This window comes from Arachis duranensis, chromosome 9, assembly GCF_000817695.3.
Source record: "Arachis duranensis cultivar V14167 chromosome 9, aradu.V14167.gnm2.J7QH, whole genome shotgun sequence".
Classification (NCBI taxonomy): domain Eukaryota; kingdom Viridiplantae; phylum Streptophyta; class Magnoliopsida; order Fabales; family Fabaceae; genus Arachis; species Arachis duranensis.
Window position 1 is genome coordinate 100,750,087 of NC_029780.3, and position 12,443 is coordinate 100,762,529.

Genomic DNA, 12,443 nt, shown 5'->3' on the forward strand with positions numbered 1-12,443 from the left:
CATTCGTACCCAAGAACATGATGAATGTGATGAGTCAGATTACCCTCATTATTATTCTCACTTATGAACGCGCGTGATTGACAACCACTTTCGTTCTACATGCAACCGAGCTTGAATGTGTATCTCTTAGATTCCCCAACAGAATCTTTGTGGTATAAGTTAGATAGTTGGCGGCATTCATCTGGATCCGGAAAGTCCACCCTTGTCTGTGGTGTTCCGAGTAGGATTCCGATCATGAGTGACCGTGACGTGCTTCAAACTTTAACCTGCTGGGCGTTGGTGACAGACGCAAAAGAGGGATTCTATTCCAGTAGGAGCGGGAACCAACCGGTGATTAGCCGTACTGTGACAGAGTGCGTTAGCATAGTTTTCACTGCGAGGATGGGATGTAGCCATCAGCCATGGGTGATGCCTCCAGACTGGTTAGCTGTGCGAGTGACAGCCGCACAGGTTATTTCCCCGTGAGGAATGAAAGTAGCCACAGTTGATGGTGAACCCCTATACAAAGCTTGCCATGGAAAGGAGTAAGAAAGATTGAGTAGAAGGAGTAGGAGAGCAGGCGTCCTTGAGCCATGCAGCAGCTGTATATACTTAAAAGATACCTCTACTAATGAATCTGCATAAGTATTTCTATCCCTTTTATTATTTCTTCTTTTTATTATTAATTATTCGAAAACCCATAAACTATTTTAATCTGCCTAACTGAGATTTGCAAGGTGACTATAGCTTGCTTCATACCAACAATCTCTGTGGATTCGACCCTTACTCACGTAAGGTTATTACTTGGACGACCCAGTACACTTGCTGGTTAGTTGAACGAGATTGTGAAGAAAATAAACAATGCCCTCAGAGTATACATCTTTTATAAATCCAATTACAAGAAAAAAGGGAATCACAATTTCGTCCACCAAGTTTTTGGCGCCGTTGCCGGGGAAATTTATCTTATCTCTTTTGTCACGTAAGGTTCGCATCAAGAATATCATAATCAAATCAATCAATTAACAGAACCACGTCATATCAGAATCAATATTCAAGATCATCCACAATCTTAAATCATAGTAATAAAAAATCACAGATTAACTAACAAACTAAAATAATAATTACAGTTAACAAAATAAAAAATACATTCTAAAGAGAGCAGATAGAGCACAGAGGGGGACAGGAGCACGACAGAAGGGCTGACGCGGCTAAAGGTCTAGAACGTGGTGGAACAGAGCTGGCTGGTGGGACAATGGCTTCGAAGTTTGAACAGTGACAGAGACGACGGCTGGCGGGACAGTGACTGCACAATGGAGGCACGAGGCGAGACCTGTTGTAGTGGCGACGGTGGCTTCGATGTTCGAACTGCGGCGGAGAAGACACCGCGGCGGGACAATGGCTGCGCGATGGAGGCATGAAGCGAGACCAGTTGCAGTGACGACGGTGGCTTCGAAGTTGGAACAATGGTGGAGATGATCGTAGCGAGGAAGGAAGCTTCCGACAGCTGGACGGCGGCAGTGACAGGGCAGTGGCTGGACGGAAGTGAGGAAGGAGCTCGAGATGAGAGGCAGAAGTTAAAGGAAGGAGAATGAGTGACTAAGTGAGTAAGAGAGACAAGGGTACTATGCAGCTTTGGCTAGGGGTCTTTGAACGAACGGCGTTATTTGGGCAAAACTTTAAAAATTGACCAAGTCCGATTCGATTCGACCGGACAGTTTTCAGTCGGTTCGACGGTCCTAATGTAGTTTTCGAATCCAACAGTTATAGCTTCTAATCGATCCGTCTTTTTTATTGATTTATAATTTGATCGGCTAATTCGAACCGATTTTCAGAACTTTGATTTAGATAAAGAAAATTAATATTTTATATGAATTATTTTTCACATGATTTGTCATGTGTATTCCGTTGTTGTTATTATTATTATTATTATTATTATTAAGAAGCATAGATCATCATATCATCAAACAATAATATTTGATTTGACATTGTTATATATGCATCACAAAAAAAGTGTACATTATGCGAAAAAAAATATTAGAGGTCTTAACTCATTTTTTTAATTATTCTTCTAATTTTTAAATTAAATAAATAAAATTTTTTATATTTTATATTTTATATTTTTTTGTTTTTAAAAATTAACATATATATTTAAATTTTTACTTATTTAGGTGTTAGGAGGACAATTGAAAAAATAAATTAGGACTCCTAATCATTACTCTTATATAAATACTATAAAGACCAAATTACATAATCACATCTTTATTTATGGTAGTCTGTACTGCAAAACATATTCTTTTTTATATTAAAAATGAATAATCGCCCAATCTTCCCCTTTATACTTGTGATTTGTGAAGCAGCAACGTGGTATGCCATTATTATGTGTCATGGCTTGTTCTCAACATTATGCCGAGGGCCAACTTTTGTATGGATCCTGTAGTGTAGTGATGTTGCCAGGCCTTGAGAAAACAATCTACAACCATCATACATAAATAAAAATTAAACAAATTGAGTTTACTTGATCTACCTCTAATTGTAAGCAACATATTCAAATTCTGATTAATGTTACTCCTTAATCCATACTAATTAACTCTTTCGCTAATTAGTTAAGCACTATTTACGAGTAGTCTAAATTTTAGCTGCATTACTATTACTTTCTTAAGTTTCGTTATAATAATATACGGGAGGAAGATTTTCTTAATTAAGTTTATCCTAATGGATCGTAGTATTTTCCATGTAATTATTGTAAATTTGGTTTCATCATACCTGATAATTTCCAATTGTTCGTGACTTAAAACCTGCACCTAAGAAATCAAAATAATATTCCCATGTCTTGATGAACTTTTCATCGAGTCCAAGAGCCAAAATTTTACTAAAACACACAATTTCCAAATACATTTATTAGCATAAGTAGTAACAAAAAATATTTCAACAGCTAATACATTAAAGTATGTTTTGACAACACTAATGATATACCTCTGATTTTTTAGGAAGCTAGTTCTCCACCTCTTAAGTGTTTGGTAGTAATGAGGTCCCACATTCTCAGTATGCTCTACACTGCATTCAGGAATGTTCATTTCATTGATAAGAAAAGAGAAGAATCAAGGGATGTTCACGGTCATTGAAGTCAGCAGTAATAAGTAAAATATACCATAATCTTGATGTAGCTGCCATGGCAGATGTTATCCTACTTAGGGAGGGAAGACATCCCCCATGGAAAATATATTCCTTCAAGAAATCAGAACTGCGCCTACACTCATCATAACGCTGATCTGGGATCGATATGAACTATAAAATAAGATAACCATCTTCAAAGGTTAGCACCAATTTAGTTACTAAATTTTATTGTAGTAGAACTAATTGCTTTTTTATAATCTAAGCATTTCCAAGAAAATTATACCTCGAGAACTAGAAGTCCATCATCTACCAATAGTGATTCGCAACAACTGAAGAACTCTTCCATGTATTCATGACCAACTGCTTCTATCATTCCACTGAAATACCATTCTATATGTTAAGCAATATGCTGAAAAATATTGCTATTCTATGTAGTTATGTAGAGCTAAATTGGAAATTTGCTCACATAGATATAATCCTATCATATTTGAATGTCTTCGGTAGTTGGCGATAGTCACACAGAAGAATTTTGATATGATCCTGAAGTCATGAATTCACAATATTTAGAATGATCTTGATTGTAAAATGAAAGAACTAAAGATGAAGATTTAATGTCTATCATGAACATATTTCATTTGACTTGTATATTAAGTTTACCATGTTTTTGCATTAGAATATGTTGAGAGATTGATGAAATCAGTTAGCTTGTCATATACCTGAAGTCCAGCATCTCTAACTCTTTTTTCTGCAAGTTTTTGTTGCTCTATAGACAAAGTGATGCCAGTGCATTTGCAGCCAGTTTGTTTGACGACTTCAATGGCTAAATTTCCCCATCCGCATCCGATCTCAAGAATTTCATGTGTCTGGTTTATTCTAGCCTTCATTTATTTAAAGAAAACTAATGTTAGATCCTTCATCAGTCTATTAACTAAAATACATTGATAAAATAGCATTCTGAGGAACTTACTTTTTCAATGAGAAGAGACATTTTTCTCATCTGTGCATCTTTCAAATCTTCATCTTCGTTCTATATATATTAGATATGCATACAGATGAAGAAAGGTAAATGTGAACAAGGGTTACAAAAATTGAAGAAAAAGTATCGTTTACAACAAATTTGGACTCAAGAAGGTTATTGCCTTGCCTTGAACACTGCAGTTGTATATGTCATTGTTTCATCTAGGAATAGTGCAAATAATTCATTGCTCTAGAAAAAAAAAACCAAATAATAATTACAAACAAATGATATTGATGATCAATAGATCGAACAAACACTTGAGATAAATTAAGAAATCAAATAAATAAAATAAAATAATTAATTATTCAACTAAAACTTCTTTGTCAAGCAATATTGTAGCTAATATAAAGTAACTTCCTAATCTACAAATTGTGTATTATGTATTTAGTTATTTTATATTCTAATTATAGAAATTAGAATAAAAATCCAAAAGGTAGGGAGGTAAAATCATAGTTGTTCATGCATGTAGCAGATCTACTATTGATGCATATATTTTTAGGGGAACAAAAAAACCAAAATTTCAATTATGAACTATCTATTTAGGTAAAGAATATTTCATTTATTGTATTTTTTATTTTTGAGTTTGCATGAGTATTGTTGAATGTTCACACAACTTATATATTGATAAATGATGACATGTATATACTTGTAACGACTTCTTTAGAATAAATATCAATGAAGCTTCTAACTTTGGTACTTATTGATCTTATACCAAGTCATAGTGCATAGAGATGTTGCGACGAGATTGTGCGATAGTATTTTTTCTAAAGTAATGCTTAATAAAGAAATTTGCAGATGCTAAACCAGCTGTAAGGAAAACTGGTGTCCACCAACCCCTGAAAACATTAAAAATGAGAAAAAAAGGTTGATAATGAACAAATAAAATTTCATTACTTTAACACACCATAATCAACAATTTACCTATTTTTCTTTAATTTTGAGCTTGAATCATTTGATTCTCTGTTTGCTATGAAAATCTGTAGAAAAAGCACAAAGTATATGAAAGTAAAGAGTGAAATACGGTATACGACAATTGTGTGTTGATTAAATCCTAAGGAATATGTATACCAGAAAAAGATTTAGAAGACCTTCATCTTTATCAACAAGGGAGAAGTCTCCATTAATATATGCATCTGCAAGGCCTAAATCAGCTTGTGTCATAACCTGACAAACACATAAAAAATGTTACTTGTTTTAGTTTTAAGCCAACAAGTGGAAATGAAAATCAATAATTTTATTTCCTGCATCACTAAAAAACACACACCTTCCAATAAAATTGGGGATTGTGAATTCTCATAACACATTTTAGAGAGCACTTCATATCGGTTCCTTCGAAGGTAAACGTTGTTCCTCCCTCCTCCAATAAACTGTAAATAATGCAAGATAGACGAGTGATTCAAGAAATAGAATAAAATCAACGCTATCATCTTTAAGAGAATATCATTATTGTCATAATAGTATTATTTTTCACGAATATAAACTTCCAACTTGAGAGTGTGAAAAAGGCATCTACGCACTAATGTATAAAAGTGAACTTACGTTAAACAACCGGTATTGACATAGGAACTTAGGAATCTCATCACAAAAAAGCGTGCACTAAGTTCTTTCCAGGATGGTACCATGTGTTTGGGGTTTGTTTGGAGGGAACAACATCTTCCAAGAACTGCATTTGCAGCAATCATGCCAGACTGCAATTTTTTTCATATAGATTAGTCTTTTAGAAAATAGATTCACAGAAAATTTTGCAATTTCTATTAGCCATAATTGATATAAAAAAAGGCTCGATTGTCTCGTGCATGTATAATTAAGTATTACTTTTAAACAAAAAACATTTCAATCTTGTTTTCATTATAATAAAGTTTCTTTAACTACCTTTAATCCATCTTCATGAAATCCACAACCTAAAAAGCACAAATATTTGATTATGTCACATGTATATTTAATGCATATCAAAATGTCTCAAAATAGTAATGGTGGTTCTTGAAAGAGAAAACGTGATTTGATATACATAAGTAACTTCATCTATCTAGAGTTTTATGTTAGTATTTCTGTGTATAAGTAATTTTAACGTTTATAATTTAACTAGGGTTTAACTTGTAATTAAATGGCCAAAACCAGGTCAAATTAAAGTACCTTGGTAAGTGCCGCAAAACCAAATTCCTCTTTTTCCTTGAATTTTTTGAAGCTCATGTGAAGCTTTGAATGCAGCAACTGATGGAACTGGATGTTTAGTTGACCACTTAAGAAGGGTATTTTTTGGTGTATGATTTGGATTTAGAGTTACAAGAAAGGGTAATCTTGTTTCACTAAGATTCTGCAAATTAGAATATAAGGTCAACTAACAAGTTTTATTCATAGTTCACTTATCTTCTAGTAGATTTAAGTTACAAAAAAATGCATTGTATGAATTGTTACTGACCTGAAGAATGTTGAGCCAGAATGTCACACAAACTCTGTTATTATTGTTACATCCAAGAAAATTCCATGCACTCCATGTTGATGGGTTTCGAGGCATTAAATTTTTGTCATGGTGAAGAAAAGTATCACTGCCAACAGAAATCAAAGAATTGTTGTGCATGTGGACTTATATTATTTGTACACGAAGAGTAAAGATCAATCTTTTCCTTGTAGCATGTTTTGTAAAGTATTATTCATTATTTAACAAACATGGAAACTCTTAAGCAAAAAAAGGCTTCTAGTTTTATAAAACTTGATTTTCAACTCTATCTTACAAAGAGAAAATATCATCATCATCATATCTTTTGATAAAATTAATCACTTTCAAACGTAACTAGTTAAGATGAATGGATAATAGCCAAGATAAGAGTTAGAAATGTTAAGATGAATCTTACCTATATGCATATTGAAAAGCACCTAGAATTCTTCGCTCATCATATGTCACTTCCTCTCCTAATAATTTTAAAGTGTCAGGTGCATGTGTCGCGATTATGCAGCAATCATACATTTCTTTGGAACCATCTTTGCAGTGCACAAGACATCCTGCAACAAAATTTCTAAGATTATTGCTTAATCAACATCATTCAATCACACTCAATGGTTGAAAAAAAAAAAAGAAAAAGAAAATGTGCATGACTAAAAATCATGAGTATAACAAGGGAATAAACACATGAATTACCATTTTCTGTTGCTGAAACCAATTCCACCTCGCAATTTGTTATTGCTTGACCACCTCTTGTAACAAGCTCTTCTTTGACCTGGTTATTATAACAAATAATTAATGTTAAAATCTTGATTTAAAGCTTAAACTAAAAGATATCTGGTATAAGTTACATGAAGATATACTGCCATCAAACCTAACATTATAAATTAATTACTATATGGCACCTTTTTAATATAAGTGTGTGAACCACGTTTAACAGTTAGCCATTGCGGTCTTCCAAAGAGCTACAAGGAGAAGAGGTTCAAGTGAATTAAACAGTCTTTTATTTTTTGTTATTTGAATATTTGAAACTAGATCATTCATCATTATATAAATTTGAGATAGATTTTCTCCTTATTAGCTACCTGAAGATGATGGTAATTGCGAAAGAAGGAGAAAACTGAGAAAGTAGAAAAGCTCATAACTCCTTCAAAAGTGCAGGGCCATATAGAACCACAAATTGGAATCTACATTAATTAATTTCATATTGTAACAAATTAATAAGCATACACTAATAATATCACTACCAAAATAATGTTTATAGAAATAAAAAAGTCTTTAAGATAAAAATGAACTACTCACAAGATATGATTTTACAAATAATTCAGAATAACCCTTTGTCTTTATGAATTTCTCCAAAGTCTCATTGGGCTCCATATCCAAATTGTTATCAAGCATATCAAGATAGCTGCATTTTTTATTGGAAAATGAGACAACAAACTCAATTTATTAGGATATAATTACTCATGAACTAGCAAATTAGCATTACTTTTCTCAATTTTAGACATTCATAATCCGTATAACTTGAGTTATGACGAGTATTATTTTTACAAGCTCGACTCGCACTAAAATGAGTGGTATAGTCATTGTTATTCTCATGTAGTACTACTTGCCTTGTAACATCATCTTGGAACTTGATAATTTCCCTAAGCATTTGCCAGAAGTGAGGGTTGATCACATTCTTCTTCTGTGCAAACAAGCCAGACAAACCGTTTCTGCTGCCCCATTCACAGCCGTAACCGCCATCAAGACTAATGGCAAATGACATGTCCGATAATTTCATGTCAACTCCAAGATTCTCAAACAACTCCATCATGTTAGGATAAGATACCTATTTAATTATCAATGTTACATTTTCTAATTGTAGTTTCAAGTGAGGAAAATTCATTAGTAACTAATATTTTAAGAGGTGGAAACATTTTTCAACCACTTGTACACAGGGCCATAACAATTAAAAAATGACTTATTAACTCCTGGAGGCTCTCATCATTTGCATATTTGTTGGATTTATTATTGATATTATGTTTTAATTTGTGTTGTGCATTCACTGATGCATAATAATAATAAAAAAGCAAAGTTTTTTAGTGGCCGTGCCAAAAAAGTTTTATAATAATAAAATTGTATTTTTGGTGTATTACTGATACTTATTTAGTACATGTATTTTTATGAGTATTGACAAATAAATATTATTAGAAATAATTTGAAAAAGGAGCCACACAATAATTAAATTCAAAGCTTATCTAATGAAGAGGGAATGCATTTTTAAGAGCAATTTTAATTGGATATTTTTTGAATATTAGTTTTGACTTTTACAGAAAAATTAGTAAAATATGATCATTTGTATATCAATTAAATGAATATTGTAATTTTATTATGTAACGTTAAATTAAAATGAAACTAAATATTAAAGTGATAAATTTTATATTAAATTTTAAATTAATTTTTATGATATATGATCTCATAAATATTTAAATAATATTATATGAGACCCAAAATAAAATGAAATTCAAACAAAAAATTGGAGACGCTCTAAACTCTATATTTGTTGAAACTGAGAATAGATTTGTGGCTTGCTTTGAACTGATAGTATATTCAATGCAGCAAAGGTGGAAGACTGGGAAAATCAAGCTGTGGTTGTATATGGATTTGGATCATCTAAAGTTTGAATTTTACTTTAGAGAGTAAAGTGTGATCTCTCACCATTGATTTTAAAGGTGGGACCAATAATAAATATGAAAGAGAAACTATTCAAAGGTAGAAGATCACACTTTACTCTCTAAAGTGAAATTCAAACTTTAGAGGATCTAAATCCTACATAAAGTGAAATTCAAACTTTAAAGAATCTAAATCCGTTGTACATTTATGTATTTTGAGTGTTTCAATGAAGATAATATGTAATTGAGGTTCATGATAGTTATGCTGAACATATAAGTTGATTATCATTTATATAAGATAAATGTTTATTTGAATTATGATTTGTTCTTTCTATTGTAAATATAGAGAAAAAAAAAGATTATCATTATTACTCAAGTTTATTATAATTGTAATAATGAGATATATGGTGAAAATTGGAAATGAATTTTCTTTATTGTTTTGTCATTGGAGAGAATAAAGTGTAATCTTTCACCTTTAATTCTACAAATGAGATCTAAAATAAATAAGAAAGAAAATACAATGAAAGGTGAGATCTTCTACTAGATACCATCCAGTTTTTTTCCACCGGAGAGGATCCACCCCATAAAAACCTAAGCATATGTATTATCTGAAGTAGGGATAATTATTATCTTCATTGTCTTTATTCTTTTTATTGTAATTGCAATTGTCTTTGTATAAATAGAATTATCATAACGAACAATTTACTAGCAAAGCTAGCACTTAAATCTGTGACATGTTAAATGCTAATTTTCTTTTATATATATAATTTTATGTTTTTTATACATTTCAATCATTCATTAAGTATTAATTGCATCTACTTTTTAATTGTTTAATATAATAACTAATAATTTTTTTAAAATACAGATAGAAAATGAAAATAAAATATATCATTGATTAATATATATTTTTTGTTGTTATAACGGCAATTTATATTCTAAACGGTTTTCGTCTTAATGCAAAATATTAAAAAATATATGAAACTCATCATCGTCACTCCAAAATATATAGAAAAACAAGTCCATAAATCACCACAAAATTTAATTGACGTATATTATAATTGAAAAAATAATTATTATATATAGCCCAACTTCAGTATTAATCTCTAAAAATAAAAATTAAATTACAATCTCAAATATGTTGAGATTTATTGTGGTTATTTCAAACTAGTAAAATTTTATTACTGTTTCCAATATTTAAAAGGTCAAAAGCAAACAAAAGATAAACAATTCTTTAATACATATTAACTTAATGATTAATTTATATTCTAATAAATTGAACTTTTTATGTTAATGTGTTAAAAATCTAACAAATAAGGTTCAAAACAAAATCTTTTACAAATAAGGTATGACACATTTTAATTCTTTTAATTTGATTTTTATTCATCTTTGTTTTCTCTATGTTATGTATATTTCTAATAATTTTTCAATATCCGTATCGACTCCTTGAGTCCAAACAAAACAAGAAAATGCTTCAATTAGAAAACGTAAAAAACTGTGCTATCACCCAATTCAGGTTCAATTTTTGAATAATCTATCTTCAACGATTCATCAAGCTCAACATGTGCATTTGCTTTTTTTCCCCTTTGAAATATCGACTTTAAAATAGATAACATAATTTTGAGCGGAATTTAAATTACTTTACTATACCCATTATTTTGTTTGGATATTTTAACAAAGTAATTGTTTCAATTTTCTTTCCTATATATATTATGCCTTAGTTTCATATATCTTTGCGGTTTAATGTGTTTCAGTTTCATCTGCTATATTCTCTGTTTTGTTGCAGCTATATTTCTCTGGTCTCTGGTTTCATACTTATTATTTCTTTAACGATTTTGGCAACTTCAAGTTTTTAAGATTTTTTTCGTATATGCTCTAGCTATATACTTTTTTCCTATTTTATGAATATGCTTCTCCATTGTTTCATTTCATTTGAGAAGATATTAAGTTTACGATTCAAAGGCTGGTCAAAAGATTCATGTAATGATGTAATGATTTATGATTTGATAATATAACTAATTTAATTGAGTACTTACCCGGTTGAAGAGCATAAAATCAAGATCCAAATCAAGACCCTCAACATTCACAGTTTTTGCATGACCTCCCAAATAATCTTCTTTCTCGTAAAGAGTCACATTCACTCCTTCTTTGGCCAACACATATGCTGAAACCAATCCACTTATTCCACCACCCACCACTGCCACTCTCATCATTTTCTTTTTCTTACCCCTTAATAACACTATATTATTCAACTATTATTCTTCTATGTAGTAATAGAAAAACCAAATTATTTTATGAAAAAATCTTGCATGAACGCCCTGTATATATAGTGGAGCAATTTGCATATGTAATCGCATTGTCCCTACTTCTATATATAGGGGGGTTTGCATAATTCTATACGTGGAACTCAATTATATGCCCACACATAGAAATTGAGTGCAGACTAATAAATGGTCTAATTTAATTTGTTAGACAGGTAGAACTACAAAAGACAAAAGTTGGAAGCAAGATTCTTCTCCACTTAATAACCCTTGGGATTACCCTTTGGAAACAAAAGGCTTTCCTCTCAAAGCTTAATTATTAATTCATCCAATTTTGTCAAACTTATAGAAAATAAAGAGTTTAAAACATTATTGCAGACACGTTGGACGTAAGTATATTCAGCATTAGATTGTGATGTGCGTTTTAGAAAATTATAATGATAAACCAACATTTCTCGTTTTCTCTACATTTTTCTTTTCCTTCCTTTAATCTACTTTGCTCGTCTACTATTTTGTTAGCTGTTTGTGGATTAAAAAAATTTAATTTTTCAGTCATTTAAGTTCTTAAAGATTTAAAAATATATTTAAATCCCAAATTTTTTTAAAATTTGGATATATCGATTCCTGAGTCTAATTTGTTTAATTTTAAAAATTTTGCACCCGTATCAACCAGGTTAGTATACGGGAGTTACGTTTTGATTTTTCCATTGAGTTTGACAGACTCAATCGAAGATGAGGGATCAATATGTCTAGGTTTTGAAAATATTAGAAATTTAAATATATTTTCAAATTCTCAAATACTTAAATATCTGCAGATCAAAAAATCAAAGATTTATTTATTTTTTTAATTTATTTTTAATATATTAAATGCATTACTTAAAAATATTAAAAATTACTATATTAGTAGTTTTCTTAAGGATATATTAGGTAAGAAACTTAGGTGTAAAATAAATGTTAAATTTAACCTATTGAAATGATGA

At 30.8% G+C, this 12,443-nt stretch overlaps 1 protein-coding gene across 1 annotated transcript; it reads right to left on the reverse strand.

Moving 5' to 3' along the window:
* Positions 1-2,347: 2,347 nt before the first annotated feature.
* LOC107466412 (uncharacterized) lies at positions 2,348-11,512 on the reverse strand. The gene is made up of 24 exons (XM_016085389.3): positions 11,239-11,512; positions 8,165-8,382; positions 7,854-7,959; positions 7,637-7,738; positions 7,457-7,516; positions 7,248-7,326; positions 6,964-7,111; positions 6,531-6,657; positions 6,245-6,425; positions 5,984-6,012; positions 5,651-5,799; positions 5,376-5,478; positions 5,180-5,275; positions 5,033-5,088; positions 4,824-4,947; positions 4,238-4,300; positions 4,061-4,120; positions 3,810-3,971; positions 3,560-3,633; positions 3,377-3,470; positions 3,128-3,264; positions 2,953-3,033; positions 2,743-2,848; positions 2,348-2,449 (listed from the first exon to the last, which is right to left on the reverse strand). The coding sequence occupies exons 1-24, from the start codon at positions 11,413-11,415 to the stop codon at positions 2,381-2,383; spliced, it is 2,601 nt and encodes an 866-aa protein (XP_015940875.1). The 5' UTR covers positions 11,416-11,512; the 3' UTR covers positions 2,348-2,380.
* Positions 11,513-12,443: the final 931 nt, after the last annotated feature.

Coding starts and splice junctions, on each gene's coding strand:
- LOC107466412 (XM_016085389.3), bottom strand. CDS start 11,415: ATGATGAGAGTGGCAGTGGTGGGTGGTGGAATAAGTGGATTGGTTTCA. Junction 7,739..7,853: donor TATTTGTAAAATCATATCTT/GTGAGTAGTTCA, acceptor TAATTAATGTAG/ATTCCAATTTGTGGTTCTAT. Junction 5,479..5,650: donor GTCAATACCGGTTGTTTAAC/GTAAGTTCACTT, acceptor CATTATTTACAG/TTTATTGGAGGAGGGAGGAA.